General features: G+C 34.2%; 4 protein-coding genes and 1 non-coding gene across 8 annotated transcripts; 4 read left to right on the top strand and 1 right to left on the bottom strand.

The window, feature by feature from the left end:
• The first annotated feature begins 2983 nt into the window (after window positions 1-2983).
• LOC149943662 (dnaJ homolog l(2)tid, mitochondrial-like) lies at window positions 2984-6554 on the top strand. 2 transcript variants are annotated; one of them, XM_090174378.1, is made up of 10 exons: window positions 2984-3192; window positions 3266-3483; window positions 3542-3769; window positions 4086-4238; window positions 4302-4449; window positions 4522-4586; window positions 4658-4786; window positions 5923-6136; window positions 6235-6350; window positions 6413-6554. In XM_090174378.1, exons 1-9 carry the CDS (start codon window positions 3084-3086, stop codon window positions 6336-6338), a joined length of 1368 nt encoding a protein of 455 aa, XP_090030504.1. In that variant the 5' UTR covers window positions 2984-3083; the 3' UTR covers window positions 6339-6350; window positions 6413-6554. The 2 variants fall into 2 exon arrangements, with proteins under 2 accessions (XP_090030504.1, XP_090030505.1); XM_090174379.1 differs by lacking the exon at window positions 6235-6350.
• A 5205-nt stretch (window positions 6555-11759) lies between these two features.
• TRNAL-UAG (transfer RNA leucine (anticodon UAG)) lies at window positions 11760-11842 on the top strand. The gene has a single exon. It is a non-coding gene; the product is annotated as a tRNA-Leu (tRNA).
• Window positions 11843-12060: 218 nt separating this feature from the next.
• Window positions 12061-17101, top strand: LOC149943660 (uncharacterized). 3 transcript variants are annotated; one of them, XM_090176005.1, is made up of 9 exons: window positions 12061-12416; window positions 12513-12665; window positions 12718-12814; window positions 12883-12938; window positions 13006-13274; window positions 13335-13452; window positions 13534-16795; window positions 16885-16960; window positions 17059-17101. In XM_090176005.1, the coding sequence occupies exons 1-7, from the start codon at window positions 12323-12325 to the stop codon at window positions 14016-14018; spliced, it is 1272 nt and encodes a 423-aa protein (XP_090032131.1). In that variant the 5' UTR covers window positions 12061-12322; the 3' UTR covers window positions 14019-16795; window positions 16885-16960; window positions 17059-17101. The 3 variants fall into 3 exon arrangements, with proteins under 3 accessions (XP_090032131.1, XP_090032130.1, XP_090032129.1); XM_090176004.1 differs by having other exon boundaries at window positions 13335-16627; window positions 16708-16795; XM_090176003.1 differs by having other exon boundaries at window positions 13335-16795.
• Window positions 17102-17290: 189 nt separating this feature from the next.
• LOC149943659 (uncharacterized) lies at window positions 17291-22212 on the top strand. The gene is made up of 14 exons (XM_090176002.1): window positions 17291-17501; window positions 17586-17635; window positions 17988-18129; window positions 18240-18342; window positions 18904-18970; window positions 19038-19118; window positions 19182-19262; window positions 19334-19468; window positions 19529-19595; window positions 19666-19783; window positions 19843-19916; window positions 20770-20918; window positions 20981-21040; window positions 21936-22212. Exons 1-14 carry the CDS (start codon window positions 17379-17381, stop codon window positions 22069-22071), a joined length of 1386 nt encoding a protein of 461 aa, XP_090032128.1. The 5' UTR covers window positions 17291-17378; the 3' UTR covers window positions 22072-22212.
• On the bottom strand, window positions 21542-27188 carry Rep (Rab escort protein). Its single transcript, XM_090176001.1, has 12 exons — window positions 26973-27188; window positions 26799-26865; window positions 26662-26734; window positions 26476-26597; window positions 26156-26408; window positions 25634-26094; window positions 23778-23957; window positions 23659-23716; window positions 23504-23600; window positions 22780-22869; window positions 22567-22712; window positions 21542-22506 (listed from the first exon to the last, which is right to left on the bottom strand). The coding sequence occupies exons 1-12, from the start codon at window positions 27025-27027 to the stop codon at window positions 22228-22230; spliced, it is 1881 nt and encodes a 626-aa protein (XP_090032127.1). The 5' UTR covers window positions 27028-27188; the 3' UTR covers window positions 21542-22227.
• Window positions 27189-27733: the final 545 nt, after the last annotated feature.

Genomic DNA, 27733 nt, shown 5'->3' with positions numbered 1-27733 from the left:
GGGTTATCTATTGAAATTCCTTATTTCTCACCCTGCTATGGAGCCCGATTTTTCCGACTTCCGGCGCAAAAAGCCTCACGATGAAACGGGCTATCGAGAAACGCCGTGATTTCGAATCTAGGGTTTGTAGTTATATTATCTTGGATATTGCGTACCGCGCTCGGTACCGCCCATAGATATAAGAAATGTATATAAAGGTCTAGATAAATTTCGGGGCGTCTAAGCCTAACATAAAATACGGAATTGACACCTAGCAGACACCGAGGAAGGCACGTGACCAAGAGTGCGAGCTCTCTTAGCATATTAGTACTAACAGGGAGCTTATAGAAGCTCCCTGGTACTAAGTGCTTGACCTTTCCGCAGGCCGTAGTCTTTAGAAACCATCTGTTGGTGACTTTTAGTATAATTTTTAAGCAGGAGACAATCGTGGCTCTCGCGACGAGAGCACGAGCTTTCTTACCGATAGATAGCGCCTTATAAGGATAGCTAGCTGTCACCTCCGTATTCACTCCCTTTGAAATATTTTATCTAGACCTTTATATACGTTTCCTATATCTATGGTACCGCCGCTCCATATCCGGGTAAAAGTTTGTAAATTGCGCGCCTGGTGTGAAGGCTTCTGCTATATACACCAATCTCACTCTCCCACAATATTCTTCCCCTCCCCTCCCCCCCCCCTTTATTTTTGTATCTAGCAGAGAGGGTAAAGTCGCTTCGCTACTGAGAGGCGTTACCAGTTTTTGACGCACGCGCGAATAGAAGAAATTACAAATGAAGTTCAGGATCCCACTACCAGGGTGCTACAATTTTTAGAAGATTTTTGTTACATCCGCAATGTGGCACCGATTATTTTCCGAATTCTGATACTAAAAAATTTAAATAAAATGTGAAATGGTTGTTTCATGTGAATTTATGACGCAAGTAAGTACAACTAATTATTTTTAAATATTATATTTGAATATTGAAGTGTCAATTCTTTTTAACAGCCTAAAATAATGGGAAACATAAATAGCCAAGGCCTAACAACAATAACAATCGAAATTAATATATTGGAAATGAAATAAGATCAAATAACTTAATGAAAATAAATAAGAAATAAATATATAAGATAAAGCTTCGAAGTAGTTAAAAAAAGACGAATATGAGGTATCTTCATCAATTTCCTGTCCAGTCTTTTTCTTTTCTGTGTCTTTTTGTAATCATGATCGAGATCTTGTTTTTTCAGGGCACTGTGTATGTAAAACTCAACGAAGAAACTTATCATGTTTTGAAATACAGTCGGACATGTTGAATCTATTGAAGCTTGAAACCAAGTCTTGTCAATTCAACGTGTAATAAATTTTTCCATACGCTCTTTGACATTTGTCATGTGAGATAGTAGTTTAAAGCTAGTATCAAATACCTCATTTGTTTCTGTAATAATCTTTAAAAAATTGTCAGTAGGTACTATAAGGCTACCAAAAGAAGAGTTCTTTGTTGTTTTGAAAAACTTTAAGAAGAAGAGCACATTTAAAGGATTAATAATTGGATCGCTCTTTTTGAGTTGGCTGAGGCAAGAGGAGCATTGGTGGTTTGAAAAACCGATGGATTAAATATCCTGCTATATAGCTAAGGACATTTTGTTTAAGTAGATTTGGACTCTCAATTTAATTGCATATGCTCTGTTCGAATGTGTTTAGAAGATGATGACAATTGAGTGTTTAAATTTAAAGTTCTTTTACCATTGTGATTAACAACTAAAGTAATGTAATTTATTAAAATTATTTATTATTGAGATAGACAGTTTCAAATTTCAATTACCATTTTCTGAATTTTCGCATGAAATACTGTTGGACAAAGTGTAATTATGTTCATCTAGAACATTCAGTGTGTTTTCCTCTGAAATTGGTTGTGATGCGTTTGTGACCAACGCGCTTTCTTCCAACCCATGTTTATATGTGGCGTATGGATATGCTATACATTTTAGTATATTAATTGTCAGTAAATTTTTTAAACGACATTAAGAGCCCTTAGATGTTTTTCTTAACCTTCACTAACTGTACTGGAAAATGAGTAGTGTTCATAAAATATTGTTGGCACAGCTGATGGTATTAGTCTATTTTTATATTCATAAAACTATCGTCAGTGAAATGATTAGAGCAAAACCTATGGTTAAAGTGTAGGTATTCCGTTGTTTTATTTGTCAGTTTCTCGTTTTTTACATTATTCAACTATGATAGGGAACTGAAATTTCAATAAGAAAGTTAAAGTAAAAATAAACCTATGTAAAAAACACGTATTCACCGTTCTTTTTCCCTTGGAAACTTGAAAAATGATAATCGAGAATTCTTATTTTTCGTATTAGAACAATTTACGGCGGAACACGATGGTCCGGGCATATTTAAAACATTTAAAAACTACTTAAAATGTAAATTAAAAACGAATAAATTTTTGCGTCGTCCTAAACTGAATATTGAATCGAGCGCTAGGACTTCCGGATACTTTTGCAGCGCCATCAAACGTTCGGATCCTATGGGCATTTTCGCGGCAAAAAATAAATACGGATTTTTGAACGAGAGACGCCTCTCAGTAGCGAAGCGACTTTACCCTCTCTGTATCTAGTTATTAGAAGGCCTGGTTTCGTCTCCGCCAATGAGGTAGAATAAGTAGAGATCCAAATCCGCCTTCCAGGACCTACCGTTTCGCGGGACAGTATTTGCTGAGTTGGAGAGTTGTGTTAGGTCTAGTAAATGAACTTAATCAAATCGTGTTGGCGTCATCTATCGTGTTATTAAAAGACTAAACCTTAATATATTTTGCCAAAGTGTCTGCTTATAGAAACAGATGGCGCCCAGACGATTGTATAAAGTTGAAACTTGAGCCTAATTCTCCTACTCAAATAAAACGTGTCCCGCGAATCCCAGATTTGTTTGGAACTCTATTATTTAATTCTACCTCATTGGTCTCCGCATTTTTGAACTCGCGCCCTCTAGGTTTAAATTTTCAAAAAGTTTTTCCACCGTAACCCATGTGCTGAGCCTGGAGTCGCAGTGTGTGATATTGCGTCATGTTTAATTATAATTAATTTTTAATATAAAGTAGTTATGTTAAGCTTACGCCAGGGAATTTTGTGCTCGAAATGTGGATCTTTTATTCGGCATTATTTCCAAGCTAAACATACTTTTCATTCCTTAAACAATAAATTCATTCGAAGTAAGGCCTTGGTTGAATAATAGTGGAATTTACTTTTTAGGTCTTTTATTGAGTTTCATTTCCAATTTCTTAGAAAGTTTTCTGCCGGTAAATTATGCTAATCGACAATTCAACACAACTTCAACTAATTTTAAGAAAGATTATTATGAAACCTTAGGAGTGCCGCAAAATGCTAGTCTTAAAGATATTAAAAAAGCATATTACCAGCTAGCAAAAAAGTATCACCCAGACACAAATAAAGGAGATCCTTCAGCAGCTGCCAAATTCCAAGAAGTCTCCCAAGCTTACGAAGTACATATATCATTCCTGAAATTAGAAATCAATATAAAGCCAAAACTTATCCTCTCAGGTTCTCTCTGATGACTCGAAACGAAAGCAGTATGATCAGTTTGGGGATTCTCCTGGATTTGGCACAAGTAGTGCAGGGCCCGGGGCTGGAGCACATGGGTTTCATTCTAATATTGATCCAGAAGAGCTTTTTAGGAAAATTTTTGGTGATCTAGGAATGAAATCCGGTGCCGCCTTTGGAGATTTTGATTTTGCAGACACTCAATTTGGTTTTGGCGCTGCTCAGGAAGTATTTTAAAGAGCAATACTATAAGTCTATAATATAGTCCCATAAGTATGACGTTATGCAAAACCTTTACCAAGAGCTATTCACTACTCTCTAGAGGACTTCATACCTGTTTTATGTTTGCTAACTGTTACATCTCACATAAGCACCTCATTAGGACTCAAATTTCTGCGATGACGTCACCCTGTGAAATGCTCTCAGTAAAATATTTACCTAGAGATATACTTATGGATTAATATTATATACTTATGGTAATAGTTAATTGAATTGATCTTCGGTAATTTTAAAGTATTTCTTTGAACTTAAAAACCTAATCTAGGTAATCATGAATTTGACATTTCAACAAGCTGCGAGAGGTGTAAACAAAGACATCAATGTTAACGTTGTTGATACTTGTACAAGGTGTCATGGGGCTCGTTCTGAACCTGGAACAAAACCTATTCGTTGTTCTTATTGCAATGGAACTGGAATGGTAATTTGGGATCTCAATAGTGTGGATATTATATAAGATAAATGTAATGAAGTTCCTTTTCAGGAAACTATAAGTACTGGTCCTTTTGTTATGAGAAGTACATGTCGCGCATGTCACGGAACAAAAATGTTTGTGAAAGATCCTTGTTTAGAGTGTAACGGTAAAGGATCGACAGTTCAGAAAAAAAATGTTGTGGTCCCTGTTCCAGCTGGTAAGAGCAAATTAATTAAAAATTTATTATTGAAATGAATTAATGAATTAAATTCAATTAATTTAAAATCAGGTGTTGAGGATGGACAAACGGTTCGCATGCCTGTAGGAAAAAAAGAATTATTTATTACTTTTAGGGTATATATATTAAGTTTAAACGCAATACCTCCAAATTTGGGAAAATATTTCAGTTTTTCATACTGTTATAGGTTTCAAAAAGCGAACATTTTAGGAGAGATGGAGCTGATGTTCACACTGATGCTCAGATAAGTTTATCACAAGCAGTTTTAGGAGGGTCAATTAGAGTGCAGGGGCTTTATGATGATTTAAATTTGAAAGTAAATAATTACTAAATGTAGCAACGGTTCCCAAATTCATTTACTGACAAGGATAGGACCTGAAGTGATTTTCACCGATTTTGTTTAAATTCTGGGGATAAGTAGACCTTTAAGTAACTTGAAATTTCCCAAAAGGAAAAGTTTCGATGGGCTTAGTTTTGCCATGGCAACCAAAAATGTTTTTTATTACATAAAATCTACTTTTTCTTGTGGAAATTAACATTAGGGATGCACCGATATATCGGCCTATTTTTCTAATATCGGTATCGGCTTAAGAAAAACATTTAAAAATAAGAATATTCCCGATTAACAAACTAATGATAATATTTTATTTGATTGGCCATGCCACGTACGCCACACTTCAGAAGCTAGATCATACCTTTTTTTAGACAGGGGGTTACGAGTAACAATTAAAAAAACGATATTTGATTTGTGATAGAAAATATGTATCACATAAAATGAAAAGAAACAGTTTTGGATGTGCTCTTGCAAACTTTTGTTCATGAAAAATTAGAATAAAATGGTATGACAGTGTACTGAACTGTCTTTTACAATGATATTATCATATGCACTACAGTTATGATACATAATTTTGTTAATATCAGCCACGAATAACTGATATATTGGCTCTACCCATATCGGTGCATCTCTAATTAACATGGAGAAAATGCAGATTTTTAGAGTCCCCCCTTTGAAAAAATTTAAAATATTAAATAAATTGTACATTGAGTATATTCAGGTTAATTTGCGTGTATAATTTTTTTATAATAATTTATTTTTTAATATTTAAAATTTTTTCAAAGGGGGGACCCTAAAAATCCGAGATTTTTCCATGTTAATTTCCATAGGAAAAAGTAGATTTTATGTAATCAAAAACATTTCTGGTTGCCATAGCAAAACTAAAGCCTGTCAAAACTTTTCCTTTTGGGAAGTTTCAAGTTACGTAAAGCTCTACTTATACCCCGAATTTAAACAAAATCGGTGAAAATCATCTCAGATCGTATCCTTGAGAGAGATTGAGATTGCTTGAAAAAATACTTTGGGTTTGGTGTGAGAGGATTTTTGAACCGTTGCTACTTTTAGTCACACCTAACTTAATAGAGCATTATGCTGAACTGATAACAAATTCTGCTTAGATTCCAGCTGGGACATCATCTCATACGCGAATGAGACTTGCTGGAAAAGGAATTAGGAGGGTTAACAGTTATGGATATGGAGATCACTATGTTTATCTTAAAATTAAAATCCCTCCTAGTTTAACGTCTAAACAAAAGGCATTAATAACTGCCTATGCGGAATTAGAATCAGATACGCCTGGAACTGTAGATGGAATAGTTAAAACGACTCGTGGTAATTATTGTTCTTGTTATTTTTCTTTACCAACTGGTTATCTGTGTCTGCATCTATGTGAAAACATTATAAGGCTATTGATGTGTTTTGTTTTTTAGGGAGTCAAAAAACTTACGCTAGTACCGATAGTAATACAAAAAATGACGCAGACACAGAAAAGCCAGGCATTTTTACCAAAATAAAAAAGGCAATATTTGGATAGTTTTATTTTGAGGTATAAATATTGTATTTTCTTGTTGTGTATCTCTAAAGTTGTTCTAAATATTAAATTTTTAGGTAAAGAAGCCATGAAAAAAGAAGAGTGATACTTTTCACATTGAAATGCAAAGATTGACCATAATGCTTTTCAATTAAAATTCACTTTATTCTGTATCTTATGAATGTAGATATCAAAATTAATAAACAAATAATAAAATTATTTATTTACATATTTTTATGAACCAAAAAACAAAGGTATATAATATAATCTTGCTAGTGCTAATGTTTTTCTCGCTTGAAACACATTTTCAAAGAAAAGATTCTGCTTAGAAAATATGTCAATGTAATGACTTTTTAAAACTATTACATTGAGAAGATATGGTTTATAGTGTTTTCATAAAATCCGGCTATGTTTTCCTCCCGACAAAAATTGCCCCCTCATTCTTTGATGGGAGTTCAGTTCAGAATGTTCCAGTTCTAAGACCATCGGCGCCAACGAGCTGGCAAACATGTTTCCCGAAAAATACATAAAAACTAAAGACTACATAAAGTTACATGTCCCTTCCTAGAGTACACCACCTCCTAGGCCAGCGGTTCGCAATTTAATTTTGCTATGGAACCCTAAATTATCCACCGAATTCTGGCGGAACCCCAACTCATTTTTTACTCATCTTAAACTCTTGACACAAACAAAGATGGCCACGCTGCGAATTCTCGGAACCCCTGTGACCCTTTTACGGAACCCCAGGGTTCCGCGGAACACCTTTTGGGAACCGCTGTCCTAGGCAGTTCTTTGATGGGGATTTTATGAAACACCTATTCCTACGCATATGCTTCCTCGATTTTGGCGGGAAATTTGCGCTCGTAAAAAAATTGCCTCAAGTCTGTGAAGGTACTGTTTCCATTTTTACAGCCTAAATGGGAACTTATCTTATAATAATAATACGGAGCTAACGGTTCTACGTCACCCATGCTTTTTCTATTGAGAAAAATTCTACCCAACATGGCTGCCACCTAGGAGCAGCAAACACAAGGAGAACGCAGCTAGCCTTTAAACACGCTTGCCCAGGATTGTGTACAAATTTCATTGGACGAGCTTTACGCTGAACGTTTTACTGAAAGTGGGGAAGACAATTTCCGAATTTTTCCCTTCCGACGGTAGCAGGCGCTACACGTCTACGGTCTAACCAATGAAAAATGTACACAAGAAAATGCACGTCTTTTGGACGGGTTGAGTTCTCTTTGTGTGGGCTTCTCAACTTCGAGGACTAAAAGGGGACTATTTATCTATTTAAATAGATCTAAAAATAAATTTCCTGGTGGTATCACGGACTTTATATCATGGCATTAAAGGGAATATAACCTCTGGTATTTCTGTCACCCTCCGAGGGTTCCAATATTGTCCGCTGCCTCCCATGGCTTTTCACATGGCTGATAATCGCTGATTGTGAAGGGAAATAGGGAATAAAGGAAATTTATAGGGTCTTCCATAAAGAACGCGTTGGAGGTTCTTTTCCCTTTAAGAAATCTGGTGTACAAATATTGAGAAATCGAAATAATTATTTCCGGAAATCTAGAAATACAGGAGAAATATTATAAATATTTTCGATATTTCTGGAAATCTAGAAATACAGGAGAAATATTAGAAATATTTTCGATATTTCTGGAAATCTAGAAAAACAGCTAGAGAGTAGAGAAATATTAGAAATATTTTCGATATTTCTGGAAATCTAGAAAAACAGCTAGAGAAATATTAGAAATCTAGAGAAATCCAAAGACATATTAGAAATCTCGAGAAATCAAAAGAAATATTAGAAATCTCGAGAAATTCAAAGAAATGTTGGAAATCTAGAGAAATAAACGGAAATATTTTTAATATTTCTGGAAATCAGGAAATCCAAAGAAATATTGGAAACATCGAGAAATCGAAAGAAATATTGGAAATATCGAGAAATAAAAACAAATATTGGAAATCTAGACAGATAATTATCACAAATTCCGCTATTTATTATCTGAACATTATTTTATCTGCCTGGTCATGATCTCATAATTATTTTTTTCTCGTTTGTTCATTTGTTTCTTAATGTTGGCTTTGCTTTTTTCTTTTAATTATTTGTATATATCTCATTATTATTACTATTTTTTTTTATCCTTACTTTTATGTTATTTTTTTTATATTTTTATATTCTGTTCATTTTTAATCCCGCGATTCTGTAAGTCTACGCATAAGTCGGCCTATGCGGCTTTGTAGATAACCTCTCTAGATAAATAAACAATACGTACGACGGTCAGAATACACACAATCCTTCTAATGTGTTAAGTTTGTTTGAGCTATTCACAGCAACCTGCAACGCCGGTATCACAACCAAAATATATCCACGGTCACACATATATACAAATTTACACTTATTTGTTACTTCTAGTCATACTTTGAAAGCACCGAAGATTCCTTCGATCAGTGTCACTCTTATTTTTTACTTCTGATCACACCTATTTGTTACTACTAGTCAGCCGTTGAGTGTCACACTTATTTCTTCTGGTTAATAATAATAATAATAATAATAATAATAATCAGCTAGGCTAATACCCAAGGCACCACCTTAGGCAAAGATTAGTTCGATCAGTTTCATACTTATTTGTAACTTCTGATCACACTTATTACTTCTGATCATGCGCCGAAGACTAGGTCGATCAGTGTCATACTTAATTGTTACTTCTGGTCATACGTTGATAGCGCGGCGCACTCTGAAGTCTGAACGGCCTTGAAAAACGCCAGAAGGAAACTGGCGCGTAGACCTCTATAAACACGTGGATTTACAAAAAACCTTACTTAGAATTAAAATTAAGGAACGTATTTGCAACTCTTGGTTATATGTAAACCACAGCTATTCAAAAATATAACTTTCATGAAAATCGGACTTAAATTAAGGAACGTTATGCCGACTTTCAGGCGGAAATATAAGTGTAACACTTATTTGTTACTTTTGGTCATATTAGAACGGCCTCCGATAAGTGGCATACTTATTTGTTACTTCAGGTCACACGTTGTAAGCATCGCGTATTACTCCGATAAGTGTCACACTTATTTGTTACTTCAGGTCACACGTTGTAAGCATCGCGTATTACTCCGATAAGTGTCACACTTATTTGTTACTTTGGGTCGTATTAGAACGGCCTTGGAAAATGCCTGAGATAAATTCGCGTAAAGTCTCTATAACCAGTACGCGTATTTCCAATGTTAGAAGTTGAGGGGGGTACTTATACGCTGTCCAAAAACCTTACTAATAATTAAAATTAGGCAACGAAATTGCAATTATAAAAATAATAAAAATAAAATAAGCTTTTATTGGATAAATCCTACTAAGTTGAAAAAACTTTTTTACAGAGGGATCCATTACATTCAAATTAAATTAAATCTAAGAGATATACCAAAAATGATAAAATTGTCCAATTACGTAGTCTTTAGCATTCTGACGAAAACTCCCTAATGATTGACTATTTTTTAAATCTCTGGGCAGTTCATTCCAATATTTTACCCCAGAGACACTCAGATTTTGCTTACTGAATTTATTGACCTTAGGGGCCAGAGAGAAGTTAGTCAGTTTCTCACGAGTACTGTACTTATGATGTACATTTTTTTCAAATAAGTCCAGAATATATTCTGGTACTTTTGATATATTCACCCTGAACATGAAAGTTAGAAGCATCCAAATGTATCTCTGTTCCAGTGTCATCCAGTCCAGTTCCGCACGCATTTCTGTTGCAGATGATCTTCTATTTTTATGCAACATAAATTTACCACATTTATTGTGGATTACTTGAAGTTTCCTGATGTATAATTTAGGTCCGTTCATATATAGAAGGTTGCCGTAATCAATTATTGGCATTATTAATAAGTCATGCAATAACTTGATATTATATATATCCAAGATCTTGAAGAATCGATTTAACAATTCTAGGATATATGGAAACCACAGCTATTCAAAAATATAACTTTCATGAAAATCGGACTTAAATTAAGGAACGTTATGTCGACTTTCAGGCGGAAATATAAAACCACGAACATTGGGGTTCCTTAAATTACCCCGAAAACCTTACTTATCATTAATATTTACTGATATAACCGAAGTTGTAGTTCAGATGAATCCTAACCTATCCAATAATATTTTTTTTAACGTTACCGGACTTAATTTTTAACAAAATATCAACCACACAAAGCCAAACTACCGAAAACGGTAAATTGGGCAAATGCCCAACTTCTTGGGCTTCGATTTCAAAACTTTATGAAAGGCTATCAATGGCGATGCATGTATATTCGAACGAGATATCATTGACTCTTCTAGCCCTAACCGTTGAAGAGGTATGCGCGACACGGCGGCATAGGCATCGGCATCGGCTACACTGTACGTGAGACTACACACAAATCCTTAGGAAATATATAGTAATGGCAGTGCTACGTCACACGACGTCACCCATGCTTTTTCCTATTCATAAAAAATTCGCGCTCACAATGGCGGCCATGGCCAAAGCTACGGAGTGCTACTACTCTATTTTCGATATCTCTGGAAATCTAGAAATATTTTTGATGTTTTTGGAAATCTTGTCTTATTTTTGATATTTCTGGAACTCTGGAAATATTGAAGAAATATCGGAAATATTGAAGAAATATAGAAAATATTGAAGAAATATAGAAAATATTGAAGAAATATCGAACTATTTTTTATCTTGTACGATTTAATTTAATTACGTATTTATTGTAACGTCGTCAAGAGGGGCACAAGTCGCTAGATGACTTAGCCCCGGTGCCATCAACTTGTAACATCCTCAAAAATTCCTAATAAAAATTGAATTAAATTGAATTGAATTTAAAAAATATCGGAAATATTGAAGAAATATCGGAAATATTGAAGAAATATCGGAAATATTGAAGAAATATCGGAAATATTCAAGAAATAGATTCTTTTACGGAGAATATTCGTGGGGGAATCCATAGCTTGACTACATGGGGAGATAGTCAATTTTGCAGATCAATGGTTTGGCGGTAACAGCTAGCATGGAGAAAGAGACTCTCCATGCAGCTAGGGAGGTCGAAGAATTCGTCAAGGGGGGTTGGGGGTCGAACTATGTGAGTGTTAAGAGGGGTCGAGATGGGGGTGGAAATTTAGTACAGTCAAAGGTAGGCTCATAGGGGAGGTCTAGACCCGGAAAGTCCCTCCCCCTTGTCTACGCCACTGCACCAAGATCTACCATTGCACTGAACGTTACTTATTTAATCTCTTAATTATTGTAATGTATGACTTTGTAGTTGGTACCGTTTTATTTTTCCCTTTTAAATTTTTATATTTTCAATATAGGCGCACAATCCAGAATGATATATTTAACTAGTATTGGTTTAAATTTACTTTGTTACCTCTCGACGTTCGAAGGCAACGTGGCCGAGTGGTCTAAGGCGCTGGTTTTAGGCACCAGTCCCTATTCGGGGCATGGGTTCGAATCCCATCGTTGTCAATAAATTTTTGATTACATTTTAATATTTTATTGTTTTATGCAAACAATTTTGCTTTTAGATATTTAATAAAATTTGTCAAAGAAAAAGAAAATAATCCTTTTCAAGCACCGAAATGTAGGAATAATTTACAGCTGCCACTGTGGGGCGCTCAATGATGTGAAAACTATCACATAATCACACATTAAAATCGTCTGCTAAAACTGGTCACTAGCGGCAGCATGGACTAAATAATGTATACACAGGGACGGTTCGCAACGGAATTTTGTCGGCTAACGACTGCTAAATGTGCCCTCTAGCTTCTCTTCCCGGAACTAAAGGGAAAGTGAGTCAAGGGGGGAGGGGAATCAGGGGGAATAAACGTATGGTGGGAAATGGGAATGCAAAAATAGCAGTAGTCGCTTTTGAAAATACTATATGGCCGATTTCGAAATTAAGGTTTTATTAATGTAGGTATATTTAAATTTATTGTATTTACAATAATGAACTTTTCATCTCATAACTACGAAACGTTGTTCAATATATCACCACAGAAGAAAAAAAGCAAAAACTTGGATTTAAGCGATGGCGAAATTGGTTAGTTAATTTTAGTGACAAGGCTTAGTGTGATGCACAAAACTTTTCGAACTTTAAAATCATTGCTAAATGCTAATGGTTTCATTTATTTTCAAGATGATGACGACTTTCGAAATTTAAATTGGAATGAACTTGTAGAACAAGCAGAGGTTACAGATAGTGACATTGAAAGGGAAGTAGTTCAAGGAAAAGTTCTTTCTGGAATTAAGAATCGTTCTGCTGTGCATATATTTGATGATATATCAAATGGTAATGTTAATTTGAATATTTAAAATCTTTAATTTAATAAAACTATGTATAGATTCAAATATCAATTATGATTTAAATGAAGAAAAAGCATCAGTAATTTCAAAATCAGACCTAATCAATGTCCTAAATGATGATGCATCGACTTCTCAGTAAGATATTGCTCCTTCACTTTTATTATAGTTTTTCAGTTGTTTATTTTAATTACTTTATATTTCAGAAAGAAAAAGACTGTGAGAAAGAAGAAAGAGCCTTTAAAAAATCAGTTAATATCTGGTAAGGTTTTCCCTGGAATTGGAGACCTTTTATTTACGCGTGATACTAATGTTTGTAATATTTTTAGTTGTATCATATGACAACATTTTCGATACTGCATGGACTGAAGCCATTACATCATTGGACGATTTAAAGAAATTAGTTAGTGACGATAACCAAGCCAAATTCATGTCTTGGCTCACTTTTATTCCCAAAGAATCTAAAATATATACACAGTTGAAAAGCTATTATGAAGATATATTCACCAAAACGAGAGAGGATAACATTTATGAAAAGCATAAAACTTTATTCTTGTCTAGTTTGATCCCACTTATTCAAACAGATACCGAAACCGAGGTAGTTTTACTAATTTGTATTATCCAATTATTTGAAGTAATTTTTCAACTGTTTTTGCAGCTTGAATTAAGCGACTCTGAAAAAGAAAAAGGCATAAAACATTTTCTTTGGCCTTTGTATAACAGTTTAATGTTAAATGCGAAAAGGATCTTGAAAGAAGAAGCAGATGTGATAAAAGGTGATCAAGAAAATAGTGATATATTATATTACGTTAGTGGTGCAATATTAAACAAACTACTCAAACCTTCAAAATCACCAGAAAGTCATAAAATTGGAAGGGTTATGAGAGAAATGAATGTTGAAAATGTGGATAAAACACTGAGGGACTGGATTGATCGACAAAACAGAAATGGGCTCAAATACCCAACAAGGGAAGCATTTGAATTGTTCACCCAAATATTCACTCACATAGTTAAATATTACAACAACACCTATGTAGCCCAAAAAAAAAATAGGACTCTTAATTCGATAAAAGAAGATGGAAATTTAAAAATGCAATGGAATGAAATTTGCCAACAAGCTGAAGTGAGTGAAGAGAAGGGCGAATCAATTTTCCAAACAATTGTTTCAACATCTATTAACACTGCTGGCAATGGGCACACAAAAAAAATTAGGATCAACATAAAGTGTCAAGCAAGAAATAAAAGAATGCAAACAAAGAGTATTTCAAAGGAAAACACACGTGCTAAAGCTGAAACAGCAGTTAAAAATGAAATAAGTACAAAATTAAACATAAAACTGTGATAAATTTATAAATGCAATAGTCCAAAAAATTAAGGTATTTTTTATAATGCAAAAGTTAAAGGTTCACTATTTTCAATAAACATGTTTTTACCTTTATTGGTTTCTGTGTTTGAACCAATAGATTTCACAATAACATTTCCTTCCTTGAGTGTTTGTAGCCTTAGACCATTACGTGAGTACTGATAAACTGTTGGTTTGGAGCCAGCTTTACAAGCTTGCCTATGCTTGCTGAATAGCTGCTCTACTGGGTCTTGATTTAGCCTTGCAGTGAGGACAAAAGTTGCTCCCTTTTCAAGTAGAAAAGGGATTATTTCCAGCATCGCATGTGCTGTAATGATTAAAAATTTGTTACACGTTGTCAAGGTATTTATCTTAAAGAGCCTACTAGTTTGTCGTAACCCAGAAAGTGTTTCTCTGCTGAGCAGCATTCGTTTCTTTTGATCAGGCTTTACATCCAAGTGGTTTACATAGTCTTCCCACTCGTCAAGGTATCCAAGGAAATCTTCAGTTAGCCACTGTAAATATAATAATTTTTATTACATTCACAACATTTTTGTTCTATAATATGAGTATTTACTTTAAGTCTTCGATCATTTTTAGTTGTATAAGGATTTAGGTCTGGGTTTCTCGAATGATAACCTTCATACAAATGACCCACGTTCATTAGGTCAAACCATTTGTTGAAGGTACCAACAAATCTAGTCAATTCCTTATGGTCCTCCCCATGCTCGGCCTTAAGTGCATTTTCTACTGACTTACTCAGTACCTGAGTGGCTAGTTTAACTTTCATGCGGTTTTCCAAGTATAAATGGTCCGATGTAAGTTTATGTAGTTTTCTTAGATTTCCAGGTTGATCCATATCTTTTTTAAACAAATTTTGTAGAATGTTCCAAGTTAATTTTTCTCCATTTATTTGCATTATTCGTGAGCCACCAATCTCTTTGCTTCTTTCAAGGCAGTTACGTACAGTTTTTATTAAATGGGGCACATCGCATATGAAATAAATATCTCTGGTTGCATCAAATGGGTTTTTGCATTTGAATGGATGCTCCTTGCAATTCAAGTTGAAACACTTGCGGTTAGTTGCAGCTCCATCACCTACAACACACAAAATTTGGAACCCTGAAAGTTCTAGTTTTTGTAACGCTTCCCATAATAATGAGTCTAAAGTTTCTGCAGTTAAAGAATGTGTCGCAAAGTGTGCGAAAGGGCGTTGAAAACCATTGGTTATACCTCTGATCATAAACTGGAGAATATGTGAAGCTAAAGGCTTCTCTTTATAGAGTTTGGACTGCAATTCCGATAGCTTTTGGTCAGTTTCGTTCAAATGAACATATCCAATAACATCTCCGCTTTCCACCCTGTAGACCAAATCCTCTTCAACTTTAATTTCATCCGCAACAATTACAAAGTAATCTTCGTGATCAAATTTTTTAGATGAAAGAAAATCGCTTTTCATTTTAGCGAAAACATCATTATGAAAACCTGGAGTTGCACCAAGGCTACTAGCATTTCGAGCTAGTGTACTTTTTGATGGAAGTATAAGGACTCCAGATTCATTGAGGGACTTATAAAGACTTGGACTTTTAGCGTACATGAATAAGCACCATTGTATTACAAGAGGGTGCCATCGCCGTCTGTTCTTATCCTTTTGAGTTAACATTTTTAGTTGCGTTCTTAAAAAAAGCCGAGAGAAATCATTATTTTGTTTGTCATGCTCCAAATTGACTCCTTCCTCTAATATCTTTAAAAGGTATTCATGATCTTGGTCCGATACTTCTATCTGTTTTCCCTTTTTTGTTATTTGTTTCATCATTTTGCGTTGTAGCCTTTCAAGTTTTCTTTTAACATTAATCTCAAAATTTTTACTCTTTCTAAGTTTCTGCTCTAACTCAACTTTACTTAGATTTGAAAACTTGGTAATACTAGTTTCGGTTTTCTTTTTCTTCCTACTTAGTGTAACTTGAAAACTTAAACGTTGTTTGGCGCAAAAGAAACACCTTCTCCGGAGACTGTCTTTCAATAGTAATTCACAAGTCACACTGTGAATAGCTCCAGTAACAGAATTTTTATATCCATTATTTTGTGGCCGGTTTTCAAAAATATTAGCCATAGCAATGTCTCCATTTCCACCGCATAGATTGTACCCGTTTAACAAGATCAGCACACGTTTCAAATTTTCTTTGGAGTTTATTTTAAAAGGAAGTTTGTAGACATCAATATTTTCAAGTAGTTTCCCAAAGATTTCATACTTGGTAGATAATTCTTCATCCAGTTTGACAGAAAACACAACAGTATCGGTCCCTTCCTTAAATTTATAAAATTTCAGGCCATCTTTCACCCGACTCATTGCCCACTCAAATGGCAGAGAGAAACCCGCAACCAGATCATTTAAATTGAGGGCAGGAATACTACTATCATGAAATTCAGTTGTGTCCATATTTGTGCAGTCGGATAAAAAGTCATCTAAATGAGTTTTAGTGCTAGAATTATCTCCGTCCTGTAATAGGTTTAGCTGCGGTACTTGTGGTTTTTTTAAATTCTCCTTGCCATTAACGGAGTACAACAAAGTTTCTTGTGGAACATTTTGCACCATAGCCGTTGCAGATGTAATGTTGCGTTTCAGTATTGATACATACTCCTACAAAAACAAAACCTTATTCTTTAATCTCATTCAAATTAATTTTAGTAAATATAGTACTCACAGAATGATTATGAATTGGGTCTGGAAACTGTTCCGATGGTCCCTTACCACCCACAAAATGGTTTGAACATAAGTATGTATTACTATTTACTCTGTCTAATGGGTAGTCACTTCGATTTAACCAAATTATCCATCTTTGACACTTATCAAAACTCTTCTTAGCCTTGGGAAAAGGTATAAAGAAAACGTCTTTCATATGTTCTTTATCATAATACCTAGAGTCACTTTTACAAGCAGGGTAAACACACAATTTGTTTCTCATAATTATTATTTTGCAAATCACTTTTCTTAAAAGTATATTTCAAATATTAAAAGTTCAATCCTTTTCTTAACTAGGCTATGTCTTCAAAGAAACCGTTTATTTGTTAGCAGACGAAAATTTACAGAAAAATTCAAACTACTGCCAAAAGATAGCGGCACATCCTTTTCCGTTTTATGACGTTTGACTCGGCTAGCTTGCCGGAGGAGGGGGTGGAAGAGGGAAAGACATTTAACAAAACTCTGTTGCCTTTTTTTAAAGGAGAGTACGGCTTGCGAACCGTCCCTGTGTATACATTATTTAGTCCATGGCGGCAGTGTTCGCCTGTAGTATCACCATGTAAACTGTGTAAATTTTAAATTATTTTTTAGTTTTAATTTAACATTTGTATATTAAAATGGGGAGAAATATAAGTGAAGGAGGGTCTATCGGAACCAAAAGTGTTTTAAAAGTAACTGCAAATATATTTATCTCTTTTATTGGCGCTGGAGTTCTTGGTCTGCCTTTTGCTTTTAAAGAAGTAAGCAATGAACCATATGTCAGATGATTGGTGATCATTTTCTAAAAAAATTCTGTTATAATAATAAAAATTTTATTTTCAAAGAGTGGAATTATCGAAGGTGTTGTACTTATGACATTGGTGGCCATATTTAGGTAAAACTTGATTGTGTTTTCCATTTACGACTCTCCAACAAACACTGCACTTTGGTGACTTGGCAGCATAATTTCTTAAATTCCTTATAAGTATACCTTAAAGCATAAGTAACATAATAAACATAATGCTAATTTTTCAACAGCCTATTTTCAACACTGACTTATGCTTAAAGGTATTTTCTTAACAAGATGATCTGTAGCTTTCATGTGAAACAAGATCTCATTGAAAAAATTTAATCTTAATGTAATACAGAGGCATACTAAAAATTTGCTGTGAGAGCTGAGATGGAAAACACCATTAGAATTTTTTGATATAGGATTTCAAGTTTTTTTAACTATATTCATCTTTTAGCATAAAAGCAATGTTGCTAATCATTGATTGCAAGTATATTATCCTAAGGAGAAAGTATTCTTTAGTTCCATTGAAGGATACAAATAGCAATGGTAATATTGAAGAATCTCTTTCTGAAGAAGAAATTTGGGAAAACCCAAAAGTAAACGGCCATTTACTTCACCAGTAGCTTATTAGGGTAGTGGTGGGAGGGATAGACGAAAGGAACCCATAGCTTTCAAATCCAATATGTATATCTTCACTTTTATACAGATAACATATACCAAAGATCTCAACTATGGTGATGTTGCTTACCATACATTTGGTAAAGCTGGGAAATGGCTAGTGGATTTCATAATTTTAGTATCTCAACTAGGTAATTTTAAATTCTATATTTTTCATGGCTATTGGTACTTCTTTACTGTTAATTGCTTCTTTTTCTTTACACTAACTTAGTCCTGGGTTGGAAGCGGGTATATTTTCTCTGGGTGGTTGGTTGATCTACTCTCATTCGCATAAGGCAATATAATATTTATTGGCTACTAAAACCACTCTTTATTACTATTAGCATTTTCCATTTGTTGTTCAATTGCACTATGAGATCAAACCTCCCCAGTATAAGCATTTCATGTTGCATTTGCTTACTCAGAACTGCCCCAAGCAATTATGGCATGTTCCACATGAAAAGCTTGAGCGGAACAACTTAGGACTTTGGAGATTGTGCTTGAACTTAGCTTGTAAATAAACCTATTTAGTAATTGAATATCTAGTATATTACAGCATGTTCCTTTTCATTGCTGTAATGAACTCAAATATTTATTATTATGCCCCCTTTTCACTATCAGTAGGGGTGAGACTGCAAATCTCAAGCAGTACTTCGAATGGAAAACGCTAAGAGTTTCACTTTTGTATCACTAAATTCCAATTTAAATGTTAGGATTCTGCTGTGCATACCTAGTTTTTATTTCGGAGAATCTCACAAATATATGGGGCATCATGTCCAAGTAAATATTAACATTTTTGCATTATTGTTATTCTTTTGAACTGAGCACAATCTGGCATTTTTTTTAGAAATCACTGGCTAATTTTTTTGTTAGTTCCTTTACTACCACTGACCTTGCTAAAACATTTGCATAGCCTAGCACTTTTTAGGTATTTCAAATTTAATATTTACATACTTGAATGAAGTGACTAAATAATGTTGCCTTCCTTTAGTCTTTTTGCCCAAGTTTCAAACGTTTTTGCATTTATCGTGGTTTTTTGGTTTGATTTTGAGCACTTTCACGAAGTCAAGTCGTAAGATTTTTTTCTTTTACCACTTCATTAGTCTTAAAGATTGTGTAAAATGTTAATTTTACAAAAATAAGATTCCATCCTCGAGAGTTCTCGCTCGAAGGGCTCCCTTTTTTCTTTGCCGTTGCTATATATTGTTTTGAGGGTGCTGGGATGATTTTGTCACTAGAATCTTCCTTGTCTGAAGAGATCAGGGCAAAATTTAATAAGTAGGATATATATAAATACGGAAAATGGACACGTTTTTTATGCCAATATTTGCATTTTAGATATTTCGTACTTACATTGTTTTGCGTAACTTTGTTGTATATATTCTTTGGGGTTTGTGGTTATATGGTAAGATGAATATGAAAAATTGACCTAGAGACATCTGTGATTTATATATAAAACCTTTTGAAATTTTTAGTCATTTGGCTCTGAAACAAATGCCGTAATCACTTTAAATCTTCCGAAAGGAAATGGAATTAATTTTGCAAATATTGTAACCTTGTGTCTCTGCCTCTCGTTATTCTTCTGTTATCCAGGTAAACCAAAAATTAGTTTGTGAGTTGCGCCCTTATATAATTTTTTGTTTCTCCATTAGTTATGATGTTTCCTGTAACGTCCATGATTCAGGAACAAATTTTTTCTGAAAGCCGAAGCAAGGCTATTCATATGGTACTTAAAATCAAAATATTTTTAATATATCTGTATCCCATATTCATTTGAAACATGCCCCTTTGCAAGACCCCACTGATTTTTCAAAATACTTATCAGAACAAAAAATCTTGCATTGCAAAATACATGATTACAGTGATATTATAAAAGTATTGTAGAGGATTATTTTAGTGAAGTGCAATTTTCACATTTTTCATTGTTAGGTGTAAATTTTCAGCTATGGTGAGGTGTATGCTACTAAGATATGTTGGAGGGAAGGGTGGAAATTCCCAAAGCTTTAGCTTATAGCCTAGATGGATCTATTTTTCGCTTAAGAGATGTGTAATAAACTGATAATATTTATAATATATATCTCTGAGAAATATTTTACTGAGAGCAATTAGGGGCAGTCCGGGTGACTCAAAATAAATACTGGGACCCTTGAAATAAATAATTAAAAAAGGGTCTATTGTTACCAGGACTCCCAATCCAAGAACCCCCATAAAAATACCACTATTTGTTAGTCTGCTAAGAGCTATTCACAGAGTGACATCATCATAGAATCTTGAGAAGCTCTCAGTAAAAAGAATCCTCAATACAGTAACATTTAACTGGTGGTAAAAAAAATTTCAGTTATCATCATGCACTTGAACATGCTCATGAAAAATTCCTTTAAAATGTTCTAAAATCGATTTAATTAAGCAAAACAACGGTATTGGCAATTTCTGATCACTTTTTCCATATTTTAAAGTTTTGTTTTCAGAAATTTTCCTAAATGTCAAAAAGCATCATGTTAGGGGGTTTCATGCTTATAGAAAATTGTTATCTGCTAATTGTGATTTTTGTTATCTGATTTACATATTTACTTCCACAGATTGTTTTAAGGATCATATTAGTTTCTCTTACTGGATTAATTGTAGTTGGAGTACCTAACTTTGCAAATTTGATGGCCTTTATCGGTGCCACATGTTGTACTCTCTTATCATTTACGTTGCCAGGACTTTTCCATTTCATGCTAAAAAAGTGAAGTTTAATGTGAGAGCTACTTCTAGATTTCACTCCTAAAATTATTTTCTTCATTTTAGAAATGCAACTAAGAGCGAAATGGCATTTGATGTGTGGCTCATTGCTTTGGGAGTTATTGGGTACACCATATTTGTTACAATTGAGAAATTGATTCTTGTCTTAGTATAAATATACCAGAGTTAATAATATTACTAAAAACTCTTAAGGTTTATTAAAATTACATTATAGCTAACTAATATCAGCTACGAAACGTTTAGAATCTTACAAGATTCTTTTATCACACTTGACAGCTATGTATTTTAGGGATATGCGATCCTTGATTTTTGGGTTTTGAGCAGAGCTTAGTGTATGAAAAATTTCACTTTTAGAGTATCAAGCCAAGCTTTTAAATTTTATCAAGCATTTTGGCTTAGCTCATAAAGTGGTTTTGAGTACTCGAATAATTAGGCTTAGCTTAAAAATGGGGTTTCGAGTACTGGAATAATTAGCCACTGGGCAGTATTGCATCAGGTCTCGTACTTTCATGAGATGAGGAATCATTTAAACTAGAATCTTCGCTTTCATCACTAGGTTCTACTATTTCTTCATTAAAAGAATATTTACTGCCAGAGTTTTTACATTTATTTGAAGCGATATTTGTGAAGTCTAAATTAATAACTGGCCATACATGGGATTACAACAAGAAATAGTGGATTTATGAACCGCTAAACAACTGACAATAAACAGCTAGGGCACCCTAGATTATGTAACTTGTAGTTTTGGTTTCGTGTTCTACATTTAAAATCAGAATCCCCTAGGACTTGTACCTCACCCAAAGCCTAGGCCTCGATTTGAGGCTCTAACCCTTTTCGAGCTGCGAGCCGAGTATTTGCACATGCCTAATGTATTTTTATTATTAAAATTTTATAATTCCTTAGTTTTTCATAATATTATTAATTTAACTCTTATGTTGGTTACATTTTTTTATCTATTAAATGTTAGCCTAAATGTAATATAAATGCATATTGAATGCAGGTGCATTGCTGGTACAATTGATGCCCTGATTAGGATGTCAACACAATCAAATTCAAAACTGGATATCACAATGAGTAATAGTACTTTAGTCACTGTAGTTAACATTAGCGTACCCTGGCGGAATGTAACTATGTAATTTACATGGAAGAAAAAAAATTAAGACATTTAAATGTTAAAGATAAATTTTAAGTTGCTAATACATTTTTTCTCTTATAAAATTTGTGTTGTTACATTTTAAATTAACAAAAATGACTAAATTAAATATATTTTTTGGAATGGTAAATGGTAGTTTTTAGCATTCTTCACTTTCTTCTTCTGTTATGTTTCTTTGCTCTCTTTGAGGTGGTTCCTGCGTCACTTCTAAGGCAGTTTTAATATCCTCAGAACTTTCAGCTTTAGTATTTGGCTCTTTATTTGAATTATCTTCTTCCAAAGCCTCTGCAGCTTGTTCTGTTGACACGTGGTTATGGTTTGGATTGGATTCATCCGACTCCAAAACAATTTCTTCGGGATCAGGGGCTCTGGGCAGAAATTCTTCCTCTGGGTTTATTATGGAAAAGATTGCTTTTGCCTGTAAATAAAGTAAAAACATTATTTAAATTATCAAGTTGGTCATACAATGGACATTTACTTTATCAATAGAATTCTCATAGTCTTGTTCAATATCGGGGGTGGGTACAATAAAGACATTTGAGGGACACTTCTCAGCAAGATTCAATCCTGTCAGATCAAGTTCATTGAAATATAAACTCCAAAGCACTTTTGGTTTTTGGTCACCTAATTGTTTTGTAATATTAAATTATTTTGACCAAATATAAATAATTTGAAAATAGTTCATTCATACTTGAATCATAATCAAACAGTTTAGTCATAATAGGTATCATGTCCTGTTCAGCCGTTTCATCTCCAGAATTACAACTGGTGTATATTATGTCTAAAAAAGTATTGAATCGTAAAAGATTGTCAGTACTCAATTAGCTAGTTTTGAATTGTTCTGAGAAAAACTCCTATTCAAGTCGAAAATATTTGGTTGTTCCTAAATTTATCCCTATGTTGTTTAAATAAGCCATCTAATTTCTTTTTTAACTAAATAAAAAACTAAGTAAAATTCATCCATTACATTATATATTGTTTATTTTTTGTTCAGTTTTTATTGTTGTAATTACTTGCTGTGCTCCATTTGGAGCCGCCCTGATTCTAAGGGGTGTACTCTGGTACGGCTTAAATAAACCTCTAAACCTCTAAAGAACATGCGACGAAGCATGGAGTACATAAAACTATGCCTGATGTTAATACTAAAATTGGGTAATAATTTTATTCACCACTGAAGAAAAAGTTTTGATATTTGATCATTTTTCATCTGTAAACTGTCCTGTTTGAGTTGTACACTATCTATTTATTTCTTGATGAAGAACTGCATTTCCAATTTAAGTATAGTTATTAGTTACAAAAAAGGACTAATTAAGTTTAAAAACCCCATTTTAATTGGTTAAGAAAAGCCTAAATCCAGGCAAAACCAAATTTTTAGTGATGGAAATTTCAATTTAAAAAATCAGAAATGATCTCACTTAATCCTGGAGGGCAAACGCAAGCTCCAGCTCCCACTTCAAGGATTGTCGCAGCATTTTTAATTGTTTCTTCAGGTGGAAGCCTTAAAAGTGTAAGCTAAGAGGTAAAATGTATTAATACCACAAATTAAGTATAAAGCTTTCATTTTCCATACTTGTTCTCTTTCAGCTGGCATTATGGACTTATCAGTTATAAAAATGCCTTTTGATATCCTAACAAAACATTTTAAATTAGATTTTTATTAGAATACATAGTTTAACTAATCTCGCTTACTTTTTATGAGTGTTATCTGGTAAATAAGAGAGTGGGGCGAAGCTTGGTTCCATAATAAGCCACTTGCAATTTATCCGTTTTCCCCGTGAAATTATTCCTGAGCATTTACCTTCGGAATCTAAGATTATTCCTTCAACCAAACGGTTCAAATAGTAAATGCCGCCAAAAACAGCGCACAATCTGTAAATTATCACTTTTATAGATACATATGCATATACAGGGTGTCCACCTAAAAAACGATCCAGGGCGAATATCCCAGAAACCGTTTTCTCTAGGAATTTAAAATTTTTATGTTAAGTAGCACATGCAGGGGCCAAAGAAGAATGATATCCTCGATGACCTTGAACCATGTCTTCAAGGTCATCCAGAAACTATCTCGAGAACCGTAAGTGTTAGAAAGTTGGTTTCAATTAGAAAAGTGTTCCCCGTCACGTTTTATGCCTACATAGCGTGAACATTATCGGATTTGACTAATAGTAAGTCGAGAAATTTTTTACCAAAATAACAAAGGTCGTAAAAGGGAAAATTGTATACATTATCAAAATTTGCTAGACAATCGCATCATGGTAGGAAATTTTAATATTTGGAAAATTGAATGACCTTGAACCATTGTCTTCAAGGTCATACTAAAATTATCTCGAGAAGCATTACGTTTAGAGCAAAAATTCCAATTAGAAAGTTGTTCTTCGTCACATTTTAAGTATTAATAACTTTAAATTATACTTTATAATTGGAATTTTTCGAGGTGTAAGTCACTCTCGGATGACCTGCACACCGAGTTCGCGTACTTAGTACTGTTAAAGGTACGGATTTTAAAGAGTTCACGAACTCTTATTAGCAAAGACAGAGGTACGACAGTGTACACCGAGTTCGTGGAGTGACCAACCCCTCGGAATTTTTGCTCTAAACCTAATGGTTCTCGAGATAATTTTAGTATGACCTTGATAGCGCTGTCTTGCAATTTTCCCTTTTACGACCTTTGTGATTTTGGTACCAATTTTCTCGACTTACTATTGGTCGAATCCGATCATGTTCACGCTATGTAGGCATAAAACGTGACGGGGAACACTTTTCTAATTGGAACCAACTTTCTAAAACTTACGGTTCTCGAGATAGTTTTTGGATGACCTTGAAGACATGGTTCAAGGTCATCTAGGTTATCATTCTTCTTTGCCCCCTGCACGTGCTACTTAACATAAAAAATTAAATTCCTAGAGAAAACGGTTTCTGAGATATTCGCCCTGGATCTTTTTTTAGTGGACATCTGTATAGGATGTCTACTAAAAAACAAAAAATTATTATTATTTAAAATTTCTATGTAGGATTCCTCGTGCAAGGGGACATTTAAAATTGAATGACCTTGAAGACATGGTTCAAGGTCATTCAAAAACTATATCGAGAACCATTGGATTTACGGATTTGGTTCCAGTTAGAAAATTGTTGCTCGCCACATTATTAGTTCAAATAACTTTGATTTGATAAATCAAAGTTATTTGAACTAATAATATGGCGAGCAACAACTTTCTAACTGGAACCAAATCCGTAAACCCAACGGTTGAAAGACCTTGAAGACATGGTCAGTGGCGTAACTAGGAACTCCCCCCCCCCCACGAAAAACGACTCGGGGGGGGGGGGGGGGCCTTTAAAATAGCACAGTTTTTAATCATAAACGTTTGGGGGCCCCCCCGCGCCGCGGGGTCTGCGGGGGGCCCTATTTACGCCACTGGACATGGTTCAAGGTCATTTAATTTTGCACAAATAAATGTTCCATAGAAATTTGAAATTTAAAAAAAAAGGTTTTTCAATTATTTTTGTTTTTTTAGTTAACACCCTGTATATTGAAACTGTTATCTTACCGACAAAAACATTGAGGTAACTCCGCTGACCCATAAATTGGCCAAAGGAAAGGACTATTCCCGTATCGGCCTAACGACTCTAAAAATTTCTGAACTCTGGTTAAAGATTGAAGAGTTGGCAATTCCGGATCAACCATTGCAATTGCGTGGATTACATAATGCTCCACATTAGGCGTTAGTTTTCTGGACTTTACAAACTCTTTGAATGGTTTTCCTTCGTATCCGCGATACTCTTCCGGATGCTTTTGAAATTCCAAACAAAAAGCTATGAACTTCATCAGCATTCTCTTCTCAACAACAGTGACATGTTTTGTGCTAAACACGTCAGCTCTGGAACAAGGAACTTGCACTAGATTGTCTCCAATAAACGTTAGGACTCTGGTAGCACTTTTGAACTCTGCATAGCGAGCAATATTTGATGATATCAACAATTCTACAAGAGGCCCTCTTGAAAATAAAAGCTGGAAAAATTTATTTAAATCAAATTTTCATTGATTTAGTAGATATTCATTCAATATTTACTTTTGGAGATAAATCAATGTTGAATTTTCTCCTCTGCAAACTTAATTCCTCCATAGTCCAAACGTGTTTTTTCTCTTTGGGCTCTTTTTTTGTCACCTCCACTTTTTCTAACTTACCAGCCAGTTCTGTAACATCATTACTGACCGACTGATTGTCCTCAATCTCTTGACTCTCCTCTTCTGCTTCTTGGGCAACTGAAGCGGCAGATGTCACTGATTTTGAGTCATCAGAATCTTTTATTTCATTTTTATCACTAAAATAATTTAGTTTATAAATCAATACGGCAAATCCTATGAAACATCCATTGATGGGTATCAAACCTAATAAACTTCTTGGATTGTAAGTTAAATACGGTTTTCTGATGACCATTACAGAGAAATTGCTCTCCCTCCTTGAGTAGTTCACTAATGTTGTCTTCATTGATGCTCGCAACATCACTAATCTTGATAAAGAAAATGTTAAAAGTTAAAAAGTATTTTGGAACACGGGGGTAATTTATATCCTACTTTTTGCCTTTCGACCCACTCTAAGAGTTGATCGAAGTTAAAACTTGCCCAATTGCCACCGTAATATTCATTTCTAAAATATTTTTGTGGTTATACTAAAGATATTTAAATTTAAAAATATAGAAGGCTAGAAATACCTATCGACATGCAAAACTGTTTGACCCACACGAGCTGCTGCAGCAGCTAATATACTTTCAGGCATACCTTTAATTTGAATGAAATGAAATTGAAGAATTAAAATAATGCGAAATTGAAAAGTGCATTACAGAGTTAAATTATGTTTTTAGATTAATGACTTCAACTAAACTTACCAGTCCCCAGAACAATAACGTCAAATTCAGACGGTAAATCATCTTCATTAGCCATTTTAAGTAATATATTTAAGTTAAATACGCATAAGAATAATGTTTTTCAACGTTTTTCGATAAGTCAGATTTTATAGTTTTGTCTGCTATAATTTTGACAGCTAGGCTAGGCCACATTTACAGTCACCGCTAGATGGCGCTTCAAATTAACTTGTTGATTTGCCGGCAGCCCGGCACTGTGCTGGCATATCAACAAGTTTAAATAAAAACCTGCGTTTTATATATTTTTTAAATATTATTAAATAAATAAATGAATAAAAAGCAGTATTAACTTTTAAAATTTTCTAAAATATTAACTTAAATTTTAAATGAGTTTAGATTTTTAATTTTAAATAATAAAATGTTTTCCTACTGGCCTTAGCTGAAGCTATGGTTTGCTCACTCTTTCACTGCTGGCCGCTGTCAAAGTTCGTACTTCCAAAAGTAAATAGGGGGAGAAAGTCTGGCACTTGGGTCCAACCGCACGACGTCTTATTTGAGGGGTAAAATTTTTGGGCTTCGGAAATGACTTCCCCCCAGGGGAGAAAGTCTATCACTGCCTTCAGATTTTACCTTCCACCATGCTTAACACCCTTTTTAAAGAGCTAGTGATCACGTGATATTTCTAAGCAATAAGGATAGCACATTACGCGCGAAGTAGTGCATTTGTGGTATTCCGGTCCGTGCTCAAGATGAAAATTTTGAATTTTATTCCCTGGCAACCATGT

The sequence above is a fragment of the Leiobunum rupestre genome, chromosome 5, assembly GCF_980474605.1.
Source record: "Leiobunum rupestre chromosome 5, qqLeiRupe1.1.hap1, whole genome shotgun sequence".
Lineage (NCBI taxonomy): Eukaryota > Metazoa > Arthropoda > Arachnida > Opiliones > Sclerosomatidae > Leiobunum > Leiobunum rupestre.
The sequence above is the reverse complement of the archived record's forward strand: the minus strand, read 5'-3'. Positions and strand labels throughout refer to the sequence as shown.